Source organism: Platalea leucorodia, assembly GCF_965183815.1.
Source record: "Platalea leucorodia genome assembly, chromosome: 9".
Lineage (NCBI taxonomy): Eukaryota > Metazoa > Chordata > Aves > Pelecaniformes > Threskiornithidae > Platalea > Platalea leucorodia.
In genome coordinates, this window is record NC_138831.1 from 7,181,456 (window position 1) to 7,202,668 (window position 21,213).

The 21,213-nt window shown below is 42.9% G+C and overlaps 1 protein-coding gene across 1 annotated transcript in view; it reads left to right on the forward strand.

The window, feature by feature from the left end:
* PTPRG (protein tyrosine phosphatase receptor type G) overlaps positions 1–21,213 on the forward strand; it is a 415,182-nt gene that overhangs the window by 357,549 nt on the left and 36,420 nt on the right. The window contains exon 14 of the mRNA XM_082322783.1: positions 16,804–16,895. Coding sequence (XP_082178909.1) covers positions 16,804–16,895 — 92 coding nt within the window. The remainder of the gene's footprint in view (positions 1–16,803; positions 16,896–21,213) is intronic.

Sequence of the window (21,213 nt, forward strand, 5' to 3'; positions counted from 1 at the left end):
TCTCCTTGTAACCGTAAAATATAGCTACTGAAGGGCCCTGTGCTGTCCTAAGTCCCACAGCAGCATTTGGACTGACATTAGCGCTAGCTATTTCACAGCAGGATGTGGTCTAAGTGTAAAATTATAGGGTAAGAATATTAAGTCAGTTCAGCAATCTTAACTGGTTGGATAAATACTAGGAATCAGCAGCCTAGTAAAACAATAACAAGCAGGGGGGGACTTAATTTTACTTTTCTTAAAACCTGTGCAATTTGGGAAAAACCCATGCCTTGGAATGCACAAAGCATGTTGTGCTGCTATTACAAATGTTGCAAGTATGTGAATTCATTCAGTTTATTGTAGAACACTGAGTTTGTTTGTTCAAAAGAAAACATTTCTTCTATTGCTACAAACAGCATGAATGTCACTCTACCGACTTACAGGTTAAAATCCATTTGAGCTCTAACTTTTAAGCTGAAACAGGCGTAGGTGGCATGCCTGGTTCTCAGTTGGTGGGTTGTTTCATGTTTTGGAAATCCTGTCTTTTCCAAAATAGAACAAAAACGTTTTGAAATATCCTACAAAGTGACATTTATAAAGTAATAGAAATAAGCCCAATTGGAATTTTTAAAATATTGTTAATGTTAACAAAAAAGGAAGGAAATCAAAACATTTCCCAGCAATGACAAATGTTCTGTTCCCTGAAGGCTCAAATTTGTTTTTTATTTTCCTCCTGATCAAATTATCAGTTAAATGGATATATTTCTGTACAGTGATTCACACTCTAAAACCATTTTTAACCACTATCAGGAAGTTTCCAGTGAGTGCTGATAAAATTCCTCACGTTTTATAGCAGCACGAGCTTATCTCATTCACTCCCATGTCAAATACATTTTAAGCCGTTATGGATCGAGGCATGTTTTGTCATGCCACAGGTTGGACTTAGGGCTACGATGCTGAATCCCTGCGGATGGGGGCTTCTCCAAGTCATGTATAAAGGGAGGTCTTCCCTTTTGCAGAGGCCTGAGGCTGGTGCTACAGGTGCTCCTCAGCTGGAGCAAATCCCTCACTAGCAGTGAATGGAGGTAGGAATTGGAGTTTATCCCTGCTGATGGATATTTGGCATAAACATGGGTTTTGAATGGGAATGAGAGAATAGCCCTCTGCAAGGCAGGCAGAGGGAGCGCATCTCCTAAACCCGTCACGGGAGATTACATCTGCCAACCTTGCACTTTATTAGGAGCTGAGTAGTTTGTCAGTGAAGAGGATTTTATGCTGTTAGAGAAGCGATCAAAGTAAACTGGCCTGCAAGCTTTCCAGCTGTTTTCCAGGTTTTCTTAAGGTATTTATTTCCCCAAGCCGGTTCCACTAATGCTGAGAGGAGGAATGTGGAGGGATGGGCCGGGCCAGGGCAGAGGGTGGTGAGCCGGGAGCGGAGCGCACCTCTTGTCCCCAGTGCCAGGCTGTGCTCCCCCGCCAGCAGTGCTACGGGTGAAGATTGCAGCGGTTGTACAGTGCTAGCAGTACTGAGGGCACGGAGGACTTCCAGCCCCGTCATAACTCCAAATGATGATCATTTACTCTTCAGCATCTTACAAGTTTCCTAAATTTCAGTGTTCATTGGTAATAGCAACTGGTATTACAGACATGAAGTGAAAGCTGTGAAGATGCAGTCCTCATACCTGTCATTTTTTGGATTTTTCTTTTTTTTTTTTTTTTTTTTTTTTAATAAAAGCCTAGGCCATGAGTGTACCAGAATGGTTAGTCTCTCCCCATTCATACAGCTCCTTATTTTTGAAGCATTCAGGGTGCTATTTCAATCAGGGAGTAAATGGGTTTGCTTTGCAGTTTGCTTTGCAGTTTGCTTTTCAGAGCCTGCCAATGCTGGTTTTGTGAGTTAAGGCTGAATCTAGGCTTCTTTATCCACATAACCAACATTTACAGAACAGCAAAAAGAGATTCTCCTGGTGCTGATAGCATTACAGACTTCATATTTATTTGAATGAACTATTTTTCTCCACTTCCCTCACTGTTACAGGTACAAACAAGCCTTTTAACCTAAAAGGGCTTTTCCTGCAATCTGTTTATTCTTCAGCAAGCTATTCTATAGGCTTTGCATGACAGAAGTTGTAGTCATGTTTTCTGCTAAGGCCTTGTCTCCCTACAACTATACACTTGTCCTGTGCCCTTGTTCTGTCTAATTTTGGGGAGCGGGAGGAGGAAGGGAGAGAGAGATTAACAGCCTATCAAACAGCAAGGACATTTACTTGGTTTACATCTGCCAGAGTTACTCTGAACATGCTTTGTGATATTCAGGGGTGTATGCACCTTATATTTATCAACAATAGTTCCTTATTAGAGAAAAATCTAATAATAATTAATAATTAAGTAACACCATTTGCATACACAAATCACCATAATTTGGTTTGGGTGATATTTAATACTGAATCTATCTAGGCAAAGCAATTGTCTCTCTCTGAAGATGAATCCTAATGAATAAAAAAAGTTGAAAAGATTTTTAAAATAACTTGAGCAAAGAAAATATTCTCTTTTTTTCTGAGACTGTGGAAATAAAGTTTCTGCTTTCCAAAGGAAAACACAGTAATTAGGAAATTTGCAAATGGAAATTAGCCTATGTTGGTCTTCGTCTTTATTTATGTCATTAAATGGAGTCTTTAATTAGCATATATATTATTCATGTTTCAATATAATCCATTTTATAAGTCCAAGTTCAAATATAAAAATCAAAATGGGCTTGATGCGCCCTATTGTTCACATGCAAAGCAGCTAACACAGATGTAAAGATATGAGGTGAATTGAAACATTCATATTTCATAAGGATGCAGTCTACATTTTCTGAAATTATGGCTTGAATTCTTATTTTTAACTTTTTCTCATTTGCATACATATTAGTCTCTGTTTAAATGATGTGTTAATTCTATTCATTAGACTTCAGTGAATGCTTCTAACTCTCCTGATAATCAAGCATAGGTCCCTGGAAAGCAAATTATGGACTTTCATGTCGCAAATCCCATTGTAAACGTGACATTTATCACTGCAAAGCCGACTCATGTGGAGCACTTGGCTGCAGTCAGGAGGGCAGAACCCTTTTTCTTATGCTTACAGTAATGATTGTCATCTGCAAATAAGGACCTGGTACCAGGTCCCCGATGTCTCTTCAGAAATGATTGGGTACTTCACAACTGCACCACTTTCTTGATGGTAAAAATGTCAATTCAGCTCTTTGGGGGAGAAAGAGTAACTTGACTCAGGTCCTCCCACAAACAGTGTCAAGAAAATGGGCGATCAAGAATCTTCTGTTCCACATAACGTGGTGGTGGAGACGAGAATGTGGGGACCTACAAGGGCTCTGCAGCTCCCTGGAGTGTATTTGGCTGTCAAAGCAGGAGCCTGCAGGCTTGGCTTTGCTGCTGCCCAAGATGCATTTGTGCTTCAAAATCTCCAAAATGGTGGTCTTGAAAGCAAAAGCACGAAGGTGACAAAGGCGCAACAGGAGTCCTTTCTCTGGGCCTCTGAGCCAGATCCTGTAGTGAATGTGGGAACAATCTGTGGGAAGAAAAGGGGCGATGAAATAGTATTGGAGTTAGGTGTCTGCTGTTGCATATTGATTTGCCAGGCTGTGACAATTCATCTTTTTAATTCTAGGTATAAAAGCATTGTTATCCCAGTGGTAAACCCGAGGTGATAATTTCGCAAGGTTTTATGTTGATGGGGTGAGCCCTGAGTGGTGCCACACAGGGAGTTGCCATGTGTGCTCTGATTAATAAAAAAATTGATGGGAAGAAGAAAGATTCTTATGCCATCACTGCGAGGAAATGCTTGACATCTTTAAGGGCCCATAAGTTTAGTTTCCATCTGTTTTTTGCAGAGTCTGGGCCTTTTTAAAAGCCATGCTGATGTGCTGTAGGGAATTAATTTAGCTCTTTGTGGTAGCAGAAGGTTAGAGTTCAACATCGCTTTTTTTTGTTATCCGCAGAGCTACATGGAACAAGCTCCCTGTCGTATAGTTTAAAGGAATAGGTGGAGACTGCTAGAAGGAGACCTGTTGTCCCTGCAGCATAGTTTTATTCGAGGTGCACGGAATAAGAGACCAGAAGAGAAGAAACCACAGTATTTGATATACATTCTTAGCAGCTGCTTCATCTCACCATGTCTGAATGTGTAATCTCACTCTCAGGAGCATTCTGCATGAGAAGCAGCTGGGCGCTTCTGAACATACAAGAAATGCTCCCATTTCACCAGCATATGTGATAATCCAAGCTGCAGCTAGGCCTACGGGGAAATGAAAAGTCTGTGTTTTATTGCGAGACTGAGATTCCGGTGGGTTGCAGTGTTGTCTATAGGCTGTGGGCTTGCACTTGGATGTTCTCTCTTTCCTTAGCAAAGCTTCCTTGTACTGAAAGCGTGCAAGAGAATCCCTGAGCTTTATAGCAGCTTTTGTGAAACACAAACTGTCTCCAGCCCTCTCCTCCTTCGCTCCTTGGATGATGAGTGTGGGGTCCCATTGACTTCTGCACCATCAAACCGGGACAGGCTGGGCTAATTCCCTGTGTGCTGAGCACAGAAAAGGGTGCTGAAGAAAAGGGGCTTTAAACCAACCCTAGGCCAGGCTTTAAGGTTATCCACAGTTCTCTGGGGGCTTTTTTGAAGCCTGGAAAGCAGACAGCTCAGCTCACAGGGGAATAAAGCAGCGGATGAGCGTTCCCCTTCCACGCCTCCTTCCAGCATCTTTTCTCCTTGCTGTGCCAGACAGCAACTCCCCGCCCCAGAGAGAGACGCGTTGGCAACCTCACTCCTCATTTTTTTCTGGTGACTGGATTAACTTTAACATTGTCATTGCTCTCTGCCAACCTTACTGTATTTACTTAGCTTTCTGTGAAGAAGGAGTTAAATTCATATGGGTTGGATGTTTTCTGTTACAGCTCATGTTCCGTTTTGACCTTCTTGGCTTCACATATTTCCCCTTTTAAAGTTACTAGCTGTATCTGAGATCTTAACATCAGTGGGCTGCTTTGTGGAAATAAATATTAATGAGATGGCTGCTGATAGCATCATATGGGTAGAAACAAATGCTTTTATAATAAATGGAATTTAATATTAATTGAGTGGTTTGGAGTTAAAGCTGGATATAAAGTGACAAGCTCATGGCACAGCAAACTGCCCTTTGCAGGAATCCAATTAGAAGAGTGAGCAGCAAACTGTAAGCAAACTTGCTATAATCACACGGGGGCAATACAAGAGTGGAGCATAATTTGGAGCCTGGGACCTGTCCCCTCGAATGTCTCATAATTTCCATGAATCAACATTTAGTTACTATGGGGTGCCAAGTTTGCATTCTTCAGCTCTTTCCTGGCAATGCTGCATCCCATTGCTCTAGTCAAACCGGAGGGAGACAGTATGTTCTGCAATAAAAGGGCACATCAATTAAATGCACTGTGTTCTGCTACATGTCTGTCGGAGAAAAGTGACTCATTTGTTAGCCTGCTGAAATTACTTTGCATTGAAAATCTTGTGCTGATGTTACAGGGTTTTGCCTGATCGCTTGAAGCTGTTACCTTTGCCATTTCCTCAGTGAGAATGATTAGGAGTTGTTCCCTTTCCGAATTGCAGTGTTTGTTCATGACTTGGAAGAATAGATGATTTGCCGAGATGTGTCGTAGATAAATAGTTAAATGCTGCCTGGAGTAACCAAGTGCAATTGTCACAGATATACCTCATGTCCTAAAGAGTGATGTAAAGCATTCGTTGGATTTGAATTGTTCAAATATAGTTTCTGTAAATATTATGTATCGTTTTCATCTGGCAGATGGAGTTGCAGAAGCTGCTATAGTGAGAGTTTGTTTGTGGCATTTCAGACAACCTGGGTATTGTGTGAAATTGGCTTAGCAAGCCTCTAAAAGGAGGGTGCAGGATGTAAAGAGAGGGTGTAGGGGTGATAAAGACCTGAGCACAGCATCTGGGAAGTTGGGGCAGTGCTTCCAGGCTGATGGAAAAGCATGTGAAAAAAAAAAAAAAACCAACAAGGAGCAAGTCAATTTATCCATTCTGTCAAAATGGCTACGATCAGCCAGGAGGCAAACGAATAAACGGATCAACAAGTATTTCACACTTGTGTGTTCTCGACAGGAAATCACAGATCTCAAACCAAATGTCTGGGACAAAACTACCAGAAATAGTGGCAAAATACTCTGCTGTTTAGTCTGCGTTTTAAACATTTTTAGCTCACAAAACTCCTTGAATTGAAATACTGGAATAAAACAGGAACTTGTTACTACAGTTCCCAGTGACAGGCAGAGATGAAAATAGTGGGAGTGGGTCTAACAGCAGGACCCTGGTGCCCACTGGAATCTCCCTTTGCCTGCGTACCGGAACGCGTCTTGTTGGCCATGGTGACTGCTGCTGTCTTTTCTGCTCCCGAGCTTACCGTCTAATTGCTCCACTAATGGCAGCAAAAGCACCACCAAAGATCGCATCGGAACGTGGAAATGAAATGCATAAATACAGTAGGAGGAAAATGAATCTGAATTGCTAGAGGTGTCAGGACTGAACAATTCACCGAGGAGCAGCCATCTCCTACGTTCCTTGAGGACCGTGTGTCTGCCTGGGCAGCCATGTCACTTCATGAGCTTCAAGGCAAGGAAATGCTGAGCCAAGAGCTTGTGTTTAATTTACGTGTCTGCTTCTGAGCAGGCGCCTGATGGATCCAGGCACGTTTCTTCATGCATTAAGAAGTGTTCGTATGTTTTTGCGAAGATGCAAAGTGCAAGTCTTGTGGGCTTTTTTCTCCTTTTCCCCAGTCCCGCATTTATCAACACGGAAAGGTTATAAAGAGCTTAATAAAAGGTAGATTAAAGCTTTGGAAATAGTGCAAATAAAGGGAACAGCCTATAAACAGAAAACATATTAAACTGTATCTAGTGTTAAGGGATCTAATAATTAACATAAGTTGACTGAATTTCTCCTGTTTTGCTTATCTGCAATGAACTTTTATCTTGAATCAAAATGTTCTTCTCCTGTGATTAGTTTTGTTACTAGATGTTTCTACACACTGATTAAGACAATGGGAAAGCAGTAGTTTATTTGCCCAAGTGTATGCTTACTGAAAAAGAGTTTGTCATGAGGGTGAAAGCAGTTTCTAATTTTCAGAATAATTTTGACTGATTTCTTAAAGGCAAAGTCTTTTCACACCTGTTACTTTACGATTTTTCAATTCTTGACTCTCCTATATAATTGGGGGCCTGCTAACAGGCTTCATGGTAAATTTTCTGATATGCCTCATATTTTGAGTCCTTTTCATGGGATGAATGTGTATTTCCTTGACACTAAAATTCAGGGAGCTTTGAATAGGTTATAGGCCTGAAACTTCCAAGATGTCCTTTTCTTAATAAATATTTTGAAAAGGGAACTCTTCCTTGCTTCATTTCAAGCACTTTCAGGATCATCCTTCTAGTCCCCTCTGCCTCATGGTGTAGTGGATTCTACCTCCATTACTTGCTTATAAAATTTCTAGAATTTTTCTTATGGCTTATTTGGTCTGTGGAGATGGTAATTTAAAACATACATTGTTTTTATTTTCTCTGCTTCTTTATTATGCCTAAGTGTGCTTAATACTGCTTCCTGCTTTTTGGTATTAATTGGATTTTTCTTATAGTATTAATGATCCTGGGATTTGTTTGGTATTATTGCTGTTGTTGATGTTATTTATTTTTTAGAACCATTCTCACAGAAAATACTGCACTGTTTAATGCAAACGCTACTGGAAGGATCCTATTGATGCGGGGACTTTTTATTCTGATATATTAATTGATGTGGGTCTGTTGTGTTTAGCAAAGGGAGCCCGGTGGATATGTTCACACCACACAGCTTGTCCGATTTAAGCAGAACACCTCTTCAGCGAATATAACTTGCTTCTCTGCGGTATAGCTCTATTAATGCAGAGCTATGCCCAAGGTACTTCGCCCAGCAGATAAGGAAGACTGGAGCGGGCAGAGCTCACGCTAGCATGCCTGCATGTCTCCTGGCATCCGAGATAGGTCACCGGGGTCTGACTCCGGTATTTTTACAGAGGTAGTTAGAGACGTATTCCGCGTACCACAGCAGAATACACAACATGGTATTTCTCAGTGGTTTGGTTCAGTGGATGGTAGTTTATTGTCTCTGATATTTGTGTTTCCTTGTCACATTTGTTAACCTTTGAATGCAGGAAACTCATTAAAGCAATTCCTCAGACGCACATACTCCAGGCTTCCCCAGAGCTCTCGAGTCGCTACCAGATTAGTATCAGCGACAGCAAGAAGCAAATCTCCAAATGGGTTGATTGATAGGGAGATTAATGATCCTCAAGACTTCTGTCCAGGTTTATTATTTGGCGGCTTACAAATCTTTGCTTTCAGGGAGATGGGTGGGGAAGGAGGACCAGCTGGCTGCCACCCGGTCTGTCTGTATTAGCGTGATGAGGTGACGTACGTAGCCCTGTCAGAGCACTAGCATTAAGCAGTGTATTTTCAGTGTTCTCATTATCTGCCAGGTAGTAAATAATTTGCTTCTCTGCTCTTGGTGCCAGCTGCTCTTTTCTTTTCCTTTGTGCTGTGCTTCCAAAGGTAGCTTTTTGTGCCATTTCTAATTGTGTTCTAAACAGAGTTAACAGAGAGAGACCATAAAAATTTTTAAGTAGCCGTTTCTTTTTGAAATGGCCAATGAAAAAAGCCCGCGAAATACATGGTGATGAAAAAAAAAGGAAATAATCGCACTTCGAATATTTTATCCTGGTCCCAAATAAGCTAAACATGAAATGTGTCCAGCAGTGTTGGGAAATCTTCCTAGTTCTCCCATGCAGCCTTAGTCCAGGTGCCCGTGGACATGTCTGTTGAGAAAGAGGGAGCTTCCCATTGAGTATTTCATTGTATTTAACAAACTGGGATTTCTGCCTGAAGATGGGCAGGGCCATCAAAACAGGAAAAAACTGTGCCCCAATTTTTAGCACGTTTTTGTGTTATGCTTAGGTCCCCAGCTGTGGCTTCGGATACCTAAAATAATTCTCAACTGAATGTCCTCGTGTCCCTATCGGAGGAAGGAAAGAAAGAATATTTTTGCAAAGGAAAGAGCGGGGCTCTTCCATTTTGAGAGGAATTAGGTGGGAGTAATTAGGGACATTTAGGTGAATGCCCCAGAGAGAGACCCAGTTTCTGCTGTCCTCTCTTAGCTGGGATCATCTCTGTATTGTTTTTCTTATAACACAATTTCAATCCAGATGAATTACACTTTGCATTTAAAAATACCTGTATTTTAACTTCCCAGTGTGCCACCCTGTTTTTATTCTTTCCTTTCCTGAGATTCATCCCAAAGGGAATTCATGTCCTAAAATGATAATATCAAGTATGCCCAATTTTGAGTTCTTAGAGGTGCTACTAAAAGCTCCTCTCTAGTAAGAGGCAATCTTCATTGATTGCTGCAGTTCTTGTGATTACAGAACAACTCTTCACTTGGTTAAATTTAGCTTCCTTCTATGAGAAAGTTTTAGGCTCCTTTTTAATATTACATGATGTTTAGGGCATTGGAAGTACACATTTTATAGGAACTGCCTAAGGTATTATTTGCTTGGAAAAGGCATGTCTTTGTTTTCCTCTGTGATTTTCTAGTCTTTGTTATGAAAGTTGCATTAAATAAATAGTTGGCTCAGGGAGAGGAAAATGAATGCGTTGGGCTTCCCTTTGTTTTTTTAAAACTGTGCCTAATTTTTAAACTATTTTAAGATACACCTATAGGTTTCTCTACCCCATTTTTGACTGAAGACATTGAAGTTTTGAGTGGTAATGCATATAACCAGGGAGCTTGTGCTCTTGCAGTAGAAAATACTGATGAGTAAACCCATTCAGTCATCTGTAAAATTGCTGAGTGTATCCAACACAGCTGCTGTGAGTATTGATTAAAGCAGGAGGGGAAGGTCTGATGCTGCTAGCCCTGTCAGAGGTCACCAGGAGAGTAATTAGCTACCAAGTGTTACAGGGCCAAGTGTCATCGCAAATAAGGTTTCACCATCCCCTTCACTGTTCTCCAGGGACACCAGGAAGATGGGACAAGGAAGCGTGGAAAATGTTTGTGCTGAGTTAAACTAAGATTTATCCACTTACAATTTGCAGTTAAAGAGCTTTCTAAGTGCATTTCTGCATTGGCCACCTGGGCACTTTCTGGTCGCACAGCTGACGGAGGGGGGAGGACTTGAAAGCAGCTCATCTTGGTGTGTGTTGTCATTTCTTAACTGTTTAATTATTTGAATACCCTTCTAAAAATTAGTATTTCTTGTATAACATCTGAGTTCAGTACCGTATGTGATGTAAATAGGTGTCTAGTCCCTGGTGCAGGATAGGATCTCAGAGGATCGGGAGAAGAGGATTTTTAATTTTGCGGAGAGCTGTGTAGTCAGCTGGCAAATTTAGGCCATAAATATTAAATTAGCTGTCTTTCTGTGTCAGAAATCCCTAGTCTTGTTTGCAGATTAGTTTTTCAGATGGACAGTTTTACTAGTGGTGTGCTCTTCATCACAAATACTGTCTCAAAGTTTTGTCCACCTTCTTTTTTTTCCATCCGCCTTTTCCCAGCCTTTTCCCTGTCTTTATTTCTCTATGATACTGCAGAATGTGTGGTTGTAAGTATGTGTGGTTGGACTGGTGATTAGCGTTTGGATCCTTTTAGCTTTTGCGGGACTGTGTGGGTGCGCAGCAACTCGCTGATGTGAAAAAGCGTTTCTCCTTGCCCAGAGGAAGTCCCCTGAAAGGGACAGCCTGCTCTTCACCATTCTGTCTAGGGAAGGATGCCAAGGACTTGGCAGGCTGTGAACTTCTGAAACCTATCCATGTACCATCTAGACATCTCCAGTTACCATATCTGTGCGATGCTTAACACTGCTCAAGAAGATTGCAGGCAGAAATTGCTTTGTGGAGAGAAGGCGAATAGTCTTTGGGAGGGATATGCAAGAGAATCAGCATTATTGTAGGGAAATTTTCCTCCTTTTTCAGCTTTCCTTTATTCTCTTGGGTTTTATGTATTCCTGCTTTGTATATCCTCCCGTAGCTCAAGTTCGGTCAGCCTTCACTGCCTTACCACTCCAGCGTAGCATAGGTTCTTTTATAACTCGGCTTTTGGATTCTGATCATTAAGCGTTAAGACCTGGGAAGGAAAATAATTGTAGAAAATTGGGGCAATATAAGCCATTTTCTGGCCAAAAAAGAGTAAATGCAGGTGCCCCTCTGATACAATGCAGATAAATATCACTGCTCCGTGCTGGTCACTTCTCATATTCACAAGATCAGCTTTTTTCGTGTGGTTTTCTCTTCTCTTTTTCTTCTTAACGCTTGAGTCAGTTTTATTGCTCATAAAAATTAGTGACTGATGACCCCAGCTAGAGCAGTGCAGACTGCAGACAGCTGTTGTCCAGGCTCCCATCCACTGCTCTGCTGGTGACATGCTCGTGATTTGCAGCGCTTCTGTTGTTCCGTAGTCTGCGGCTCTTTTCTGAGGAGTCATTGCCAATTCTGACAGTGACAAATGCTTGCCAAGGAATAGTGAAGCTAGTTTAAAGTGCAGAGCCATGTGTTACTAGTACACTTGACTGCCTACATACTCTGGTTTTGGTGCCAGCAGAAACCAATCTTAATTGTGTCTCCTGGAAAACACGCAGAACAGTTCAGCGAGAATCTGAAGCATCTTTTCTTCTATTGAAAGTGGGAATGAATGTGCAGAGGTAGTGAAAGGCATCGTTTCCTGTCTTTGGATCCTTGTTTGGGAGTTATTTGCAGACGCCCCCACAATGGAGGAGCATGGTGAATGCATGCCTGTATCCAGGTTGCATTTGATAAAGACGAAGCCATGTCCTGTGCAGCCTGGTTTAGAGGTCTGTTACAGATCCTGGTTTGACTCCTGTTCCATCTTGCCTGTTCTGCCCACCAGCTAAGGACTGGGTGTGAAAGTAGGGTGGCTGCAGGGACTGTTGGCCTCTTCGTTAATAAACGTACATTCTGCAGAGCTCCCGTCTGTGGGAGGCTGTTTCTGGCGGAAGGGTACCCAGAGGACAAGGTTTGCCCTGCTCTGACAGTAGTGAATAGGCCTCCAGGACCCTTTCAAGCCATCTGCCCCCGAATTGGTCATGCTTTAGGAGGTAATGACCCAAGAAGAGAGTAGTTGCAAGAAACCGGGAGTCTAGAGCTCCTAGATGCTATTACAGAAATAAAGTACTATAAATCTGGCTTGCCTTGGAGAGGGAATACATGCTGCTCCAGCCAACAGAAATGCCTGGAAGAAGGAGTAGATCCCTAGTGAACAAGGGAGCAATGAATGTGCCAGTCGCTTCAGCATGTGAGACAGGACACAGCTCTTGGGTGTCCCCAGAAAGTGAAGCGTTCCCCTTTGATTTTTCCTGTGTTCAGCCACTGTCTTGATGGTTTCAGCCAGCCGCTGCGGAGGCAATCGCTTGCCCCTCCGCAATAATCCCTTGCTCCTTCTCTCCCTGCCTCAGCTGCTCCGGAGCAGCGCAGATCCCTCGCCTGTCAGCACAGATCAGGGGATGCTGCCCGTGCTAGACGGAGTACAGAGGAGTAAAGGCCAAATGCTGCCCTCAGAGCTATTCCCAGCACTCCCATCGACCGCAGTGCATGCTGTGTGTTTGTATTGGAGGCAGTATTAACTAAACACTAAGGCGCTATCTTCTACGTGAAAATAAAATGCATCCATGCTTTCAGGCCATTACGTGATCTGGTTCTCCCTCTTGCTTTTAGATGAGTGTAAAGGAGAAGCTGCTTGAGGTTTATTAACTAATAACCAAGGAAACCTGTTTTGAGTGTCAAAATCTCATGAGGCATCTCTTCTTCTACAGAAACTAATCTGGTATTTTGCTCAGTGGAGATGGAACAAGCATTTAACCCAGCTAATCAGGACCATCTCTTGGCATATTTTTATGCTTGCGGCTCGATAATAAGGTGCTGCTGCTCTGGACTTTGCATCCTGTTAGTTTGCTTTAATAACCCACTGCTGGTATCTCTGCAAAAGGATTCTGGGCAGGGGGATGCTCTCCCTCGCATCGGCTTTGCATTCCAGACCCTGCCTCTGCTCCTTCTCCAGGGAGATGCTAATCTCGCAGTGTTTTACTTTCTGCGTTTTGGTCCATATGTGACAACTGTGTGTCTGATCACCACAATCTCGCGTAGTTATTGTACCCCAGGGAAAGGGAGCCAAAAAAACATATGGGGCTAGAGAAAACGGTGTGCTTCACTGCACACAGGCAGTTCAGAGACAGTATTTCAGAGACAACAGACTCTGGTATTTTGCAGAAAAGATGTGGGCTCTCTGAAATCTTCTGGAAGTGAAATGAAGGCTGTGATTTGCTTTTCCTCAACCAGTGCTGCAGAAATGCAAGAAGTATTCTAAAACTAGTGTTTCAGTTATTAAGATTTTAATAATTGTTTGTGCCATTGACAAGTCCCGATGGCGTATTCGCTAAGGACTGCTGCTGTCAGAAAAAAAATCTGTTGGTTTTTTCTGCTGATGCTGTTGGTTTGCTGAGCAAATGGGCACACAGGTGCCAACACCTGCACACGTATAGACACTGGGGTTAAATGTTACAGACTGAAGTGCTCAGGTGAGCAGTTGTAGATTTGCACCTTGTCTAGCCCTGCATCCACTCCCACCTTTCTCCAGGTCTGCTTCTCCAGTGACTTGAAATAAGCAATTTTCTGCTCTTATCCTTTTCCTCTATCCAGCCCTCCCCATATACACACACAGATTTACTGCAGCCTCTTGTAGCCTTAGCAACTGCTGCCACTTAAGGTTTGTGCACTGAGGGAAAGGTAATGGGTAGGGGAAATGCCAGGGGACAGAAAGGAGCATCCTAAACTGGGGGAGAAGGCAGATACTAAATTGTCTGAAATGCCTTTCAGCAGCCTTGATCCCAGCTATCAGTATTTATTACTACAAACTAGACGTGAGTTTGCAAAAGGCTCTTCTTGGGCCCGGGTGTTTCCTCACCCAGTCAGTCCCAGGCTGAAAAATGGACATTATCCAAACTGGGGTCCTGGAAGCATCTGCTTGGAGCCCCGAGATGCGTGCTCCCTCCTGGAGCTGCACAGAGGAGAGGCGCAGGAGTAGGAAACAGACCCAGTAAGCAGAACTTGCTGGAAAACTCATCCAGCGAGTTTGTGAATCCTATCGTAAAAGGTCTTTTAAGGATCAGCCCACTTTATCTTGCTCTCAATTTTGAGCCTGCATAGTCCCATTAGTGCTGCCTTCTGCTGTCACCGGGAGCCCCTGAGACATGGAGGGAGTCACCAGGACAGGGATGCGATGGCCTGTGCACAGCGAGCTCAGCTGTAGAGGCTAAACTTGGAATATTTACAGCAATTACGAGCGAGTGAAAAAAACCAGTTTGAGAGGCATGTCTTTACCTAACGTGCCAGTATCCAGCATTGTAAAGTAATGAGCATGCTGTATTATATATGTATATACATAAGACAAGAGTGTATTTTAGGATTATGTTCATGACTTGAGAAAAGCTTTAGTCAAATTCCATGATGACTGCCTTTTTAAAACAGCTACAGAAAGTCTTCCAGGAATAAAATTCAGAATTGCTAATGACATTAATGATTGCAGAAAACTTTACTGTGAAATATTCATTTAATACATTGTTATTCCAACATTGTGCTCAGCAGAGATATGCTGGACTGGGTATTCAGCTATCGCCATCATGGGCCTTACAATACCACACAATCCAACACAATTACATGTTTTGAGGCTATTAAGAAAAAGCTGTCTTAGGGCTGTATAAAAAACCATAATGCCAGCCTATCGGAGCCTCTCAGAGTATAAAATAACAAATTACAAAAAATAATTGCTTTTCTTAAGTATCATCAGCTTAAAAAAATCCTGTAAATCCCTACGTAAAGGTCTGTCTTTTTATCAAACACCTTCTTAAGGCCTTCATTACCGGGGAGAAGCCGTTCAAAGATTTTTGTAGTATTGACTCAAGGGAAAGAGCCCCAAATACATCAAAATCAGGAACATTTTGCCTGTTTCATATTCATAGTTTCTTCTTTATGTGTGACTGATTTATTCTGCTGCATGCCCCCAGGGTGTGCATTGTCCAAAATAAAGGCTGCCAAAAAAAAAATGAGAACAGGGAGCAAGTAGGGTGGGGGGAGTTCAACCGATGTTTTGAAATGCTGTGAGACTATTGCACATCTTGCATCCGCGTGTGCGAATTCACCTTATGGTGTTTCTTAACAAAAGCATACTCGCTAAATAAATAACTTCAGCACAATGCAAGACATCGTGCCTGAAAATAGAAAGCTGCTCCGAGACAATTATTCCATGCTGTGAAATCCGCTCTCTCCTGCTTCTGTATTGTCTTAAGTTGTACTTGTGCTGCCATAGCATGTGCTTGCGTTATAAAGCACTGTGGCTGTGCAGGAGAAAGTACAAATGTATAGAAAGCGAGCACCCATGATTATTTTAGGTTCTGGTTTTGCCTAGGAGAGTGGTTTGATTTTCAGTGACGTGTTTGCTCTCTGGCATCTACGGCTGTTGAAAACAAAGGGAGCACAAATTACTTGGACAAAGTCAGCAAAGCCGGCTCTGCGGAGTGGGCTCTCTATGGCGAGCACAATGCCCGAATTACAGAGAAGCAGACTGCAAGGCAGAAACTTATAAGCCACTACGTGCAAATATGTTTCAGCAAAGGAACCGGCAACTTGACAAAAGGCACAGCTCACGAGGCCGCCTGCAAACTTTGCCCAGGTGTTGAGGAGCAGTTCATTAAGGGCTGCAATGAGGGGGATCTTTCTGCAATGGGAAGCTATTGTTGAGCGCCCCGACAGATGAGAGCAGACCCTTCTCCTGCCACAATAGCTGCTCACACCAAGCAAGACTCATTAAATATTCAGTTCCAGCCTCAAGCAGCTCATTAAGTCAGCAATGAGCAGTGACGCTGGTGTTGGAAAACCCTGCCTCACTTAACATCGCCATGCAGAGTCTCCGTGGATCTCTTGATGTTATTCTGCTCAGTACCTTTTCTGTGATGACCAGCTTGTGCTCTCTGCTTTGCATTAAATACAGGTAAAAAAGAGTCAGGTGGATTTAAGTTCTCCTGTTCTTTTAGGCCTTTTCAGAGACGAGTCCTGGGGCCCAAGCTAAGTGTCTATTGCATTTTTCTGTAGCAGCATATGTAATACAAGTTTGCAGGAGGCGGATGGGATGAGGGTTATTTGGTTTTAGTGTTAAAAAACAAACAAAAAACCGTAATGTTTGAAGGATAACTTTCATAGCAGAACATCATGACGTGCAGCAGTTACAGATGCTGTATTACTCTCTGTCAGCTGTTACACAGCAGAAACTTTTACAGTAAGTGTATTTTCCCTGGAAATGCTAGTGTCTTGGGTGGATTTTGGCTTGGACTGTATGCTGAATATGTTTCTTGTGTGCAGAGTTTCTTTCTGAATGATGTATTTGAAACCTGTTTTGCAAGCACTAACTTTTGTGAGTATAATTTCATATTCAGTAGTACTTAGCAATAATATACAAAGGCATTTATGATGGGTGGATGTCAGATGTCGATGAATTAGAGCACACCAGAATCTGGAATTAGGACTGTAATTGTAGAAAACGCACATATGTTTTCACGCATCGATGTTTTAAAACTATAACATCTGAAAGTACGGAACAGAAATGAAGAAGCAGAACATGCGCAAAAGTTTTCAGCTATTTTTTCAGAGGGCAGTTTTTCACACCCTGAATCTATTTTTTTTCTTTTTCCTTTAACAGAAAGTGTTTTCAGACTGCCCATTTCTATGTGGAGGACAGCAGTTCCCCCCGTGTGGTTCCCAATGAAAGTATTCCCATTATACCTATTCCAGGTAAGACGGGCTTAATCTGTGCTACTTGGAGTCTGTTTTAATTACATAAGAAGAGAAGGTTATGCTTGTGATACATCATGGGGTTTTGGTAGAAATTTGTTATATCAGTGCTGCTTCATTTAATTTAAGATGTTTTACAATGAGGCTCTGAGTGCCAATGCTGTATTTTTCCATAGGCACCTCTCCCACATTGTTTTAATAGAAATTTCAGAATAACCTTTGTAAAATGTCAAAAACATGAGCAACGCTTCTTAAAAACACTAAGACATTGCATCCAGGGTGAAACCAGCTGCTCCGTCAGGGCAGGTTGAGGATGAGGGATATGCAGCTCCACTGCTCTCTCGCGACCGGGGGACTTGCCCCCCGCTTTCAGCGTGTGCAGAGGTGGTGTCTGCTGGCTCTCGGGGAGGAAAGCAAGACACAGGGATAAGCAAACAATCTCAAATAAAGTCCAAAGCCATCTGTTAACTTGGTATTAATCAAGTTACCAAAGGTCAAATTCTCCTCTAAGCTATACTGAGAGCGAAGCTGGAAGCAGAGTTTAGTGCTATTCTCTCTTCATGAGGCCTTTCCCCTGGGAATTATTAAGTGCAGGATCCAGCTCCCTTTAAGCAGTGATGACAAGAGAGCAGCTTGGTGTTACAGCGGCCTTTGCAGCCACTGCCTTGTTTGATGTTGCTCAGTTTCACAGGCAGAATTAAGATACCCAAAATGTTTTATTGACCTCAGTCTGTCAAATGCTAGTACTTGTTGCTTCAAGGTGTTTTAAGTTTCCTTGTCGTATTCTGTAATGTGTGCCGTTGGCCTAGGATTCAATCCGCAGCTAATTAGATTCATTTTACCAAAAAGCATTCAAAGCCATCTCTGAGCCACTGAAGAAACGTGTCGTAGAAAAATGAAAGAATCTAGTTACATTTTCCTTGATTTTATTCAGTAGATGTGTGACTATCCTTTCCTAGAGTCTTTCAAAATACCCATGGGAACTAATATGAAAGGTTTGCTATTACATGCCTACAGAAAATGTTAGGCCTTGCAGTCTGATGCTGTGCCACTGAAAATAAAAGAAAACATGCTGTCATCCCCTCTCCTTTCTGTGGCAGACTAAGATGCACGTCCCGGCCACTTCACTTCCCCAGCAAGGAGCCACCCTTCTCCTCCTTCTCCTTTAGGGCAACACTAGACAGGAGCTTTCAGTCTTACACGACCTGCGATGAGTTTTCACAAAAGAACCTGGATAGCTGGAGAACTCTGTTCTTCCTGCTCTCAAACCAGGAGGAGCACTTCCCTGTTGGGGCTGCTTTTGGCAGTCAGTTTAATGGTCCTGCCGTGCCCGCTCTCGCGTGATACCTCCTTAGAGCTTGTGAGGACGGGAGGGTGGGCTAACCAGCACTCTGCGCAAAGCAGTGTCAAAACCCGGGGGATTACAAGCACAAGGCAGTGGGAGGAGAGAAATTTTCCTCTCAGAGAGAAGTCTCTTTGGCCAATGTATAGGTTTTTTTACTGTAATTGAGACAAATTTTTCTTAGATAAAGAAACCAGCAGAAAGCTCCGTCTTTTCACGCTGCGATCTGTGCTGTTGAGACGGTGGTGCTTCCCTATTTCACAGGGATGTTTTGATGGTTAGTCCATTAAAGACTGGGCGGCATTCATATAAATTGTAATATAGGCTGAAGAAGCTCCATTAAAACTGTTCAGGTGGCAGGTACTGTAAGGCCAGCACGTACACTAATGCTTCTCCAGCAGCCATTCTAGCATGTAACAACAAGCAGCTGAGAACAGAACACTGCCTTTTGGGGACATCTTCCCATGACTAGAGCAAGCCCAGCTGTTGAACCACAGCAGCTTTGGGATTGACATGATGCAACCATCACTGCAGTGCACGCTGTGGTCTGCTCAGGTTCAGTAACGCTAAGGAAGAGCTGCTCACCCCTGATAATGGGCACTGCAGATGAAGGCACCTGCTGAGCAAGTGCTGCAAGACCCCTCGAGAAGCTTTGTAGTTAAAAATCTGCAAGGACTGCTGATGAGCTCTAAGGCATGTGAAGAACTGGGCCTTAGGCCGAAGTTTAGTCTAGTTGGATGCAAAGGTGAATCCAGCCCTCAAGTTCCCAATCTAACGATAGGTTTTTTGTCGATGTAATGGACATTTAGACACCTGCATACAGGCATCCAAACGGAGATGCCTTAATCTGAAGCTGAATCATGCCCAGAAGGTCTTAAGAGAGAATGAACTGATGAACTTGAAGATCTTGGCACTGACAAGGCCATCAAAAGCCAAATCACCTTCTGGAAGTGCCTCTGTGTGTGTATTAACTATTACCTGTACAGGGAGTCTGTAATGAGGCTCAAAGTCAGTAGAGATAAATTGCAGCTATGTTGGCTTTTTCCAAAGATGGGAGACACTGCCTGAAAAGATCTTGAAGCTCTCCTAAATATTTTCCTTGTTTGGAGATGTAGAAGAGGCCTGTTTTCCCCCAGTTGCTAAATGACACTCTTCTCTGACGTCAGCCACTGCTCCCACATAGGCAGCCCACTGAAATGCCTTGAAAACATTAAATGACAGAAATTCTCTTTTGAACTGATTGCAACTGATGAAATGATAAGCCTCTGAACTTTTCCTCTGGAAGCTGCCAGAGAGTGTGAGAAAATCTTACTTGCCGTGTTGATCCTAGAAGCAAAATATAAGTGGCATTTTCACAAAAGCAAGTTTTTCAAAGTAACCTTGTTAACTTGTGAAACCCTATCCTTACAAAAGATATTTGAATAGATCCCTGCGGAACCATGCATCTACCTCCTACAATTCAATAGACCAACTTCTACTCTCAATTTTGTGCAAGCAGCCACACTGATGGCAATTCAGAGCAGCGCGTCTGAAGGCATTTAGTAGATTTGCCAGGGCCCATCTACAGCATGCAGCGAGCTGCCGGTCGGAGGAAGCTGAGCAGGTTTGGGTTGGCTGGTCCTGGCCCAGGTGCGGGGTGGCTCTGCCAGGTGTCTGGGAGCGAGGCACAGCGACGTCCTGATGCAGCTCAAGAGGTTTCAGAGGCGGGCTCTGGGCTCTCTGCATGCCACCGCTCTGCTCCGTGACGTGTCGGCATGCTCAGAGGTAGCTTTTGTGTTTATTTCTGCGCCACATTCTGCTCTTGTTTAGGCAAACCCTCTGTTTTCTCAGGTCTATGAACTCTAAAATCAATCTGCCAGCTACCTGCAATAGGCACACAGTATAATTTTTCAGGTCCAAAATCTAAAACAATCTCCTTGTAAAGGAATGATTTTGCCCATTTTCTATTTCACTTCCCATGGCGTACGTGCTTAATTATTGTGCATGAAGCCACATCACCCATAGGCGTGTGCTTATCTGTGCAAATTTGCTCTGAGGCCCAAATCATTATCATTATTCATAATTATCTGCACTGCTTGATCTAGAGAAACACAGGACAAAGGAGATATCATTAACTGAGTCACCCAGTGGATATTACAACTGAGGTATAAATCTAAACTCACATAAGCCTTGCGCCTGACAGTAATGCATCTGTAATCAATGGCAGATTTCTGAAACTCCCCTGCCATTCAGCCCAACAAAATTATTTCTCCATATCTTCTCTCTTTGCCTCCACACTAAGTTAATTTTGGCCAAGTCCATATCATCTTTGCCTGGATCTCTTCACTATAACATTTGATCTTGGCAAGATCTCTTTCTCAGCAAACCAGCTCCTGTTCCTGTTTGTTTTTTGCTTTTTTTTTTTTTCCATAGCTGGGTCAGTATCTGGTTAAAATGTTTTTGGGCTTCATCCTTTTCAGTGGAGTTGGATAAGTAAGAATAACAGCAGCGTCATAGCTACAGACCTGTATGTTTTCAGCACTGCAAAACAAAATGCATCCCCATCAGTTTTCCTTTGTTCTCATCGCAAGACCTGCTCCACAACAGCAGTGAAGAAGTGCACCTCTGCGCAACTTGGATATCGTCAAATAGTGGAACTAGCACAAATTCCACTTCTACCTTCCTCCTCCCATCCTTTGTTTCAGAGCTTTTCTGCTGTTGGGTGATGCATTGTTCTGGAGCTTGCTGTGGCTTTACTGGTTCCGTGCCCAGCCCACGGGCACAACGGACGCTGTGGCACTGATGTCAGCAGGACTTGTTGTGAGATCAGTACAGAGATAGTTGAGGCTTGACCCTATGGCAAAACTCAAAACTCTGTGTAGTCTTGACCACAGTCCAGGGAAGCATGGCTCATAAAGAACACAATGGCTGGCCGATGCAGCTGATTCATTTAGCATATTATTCCAGATGTCTTTCACCATTTTTAATATAAGTAAA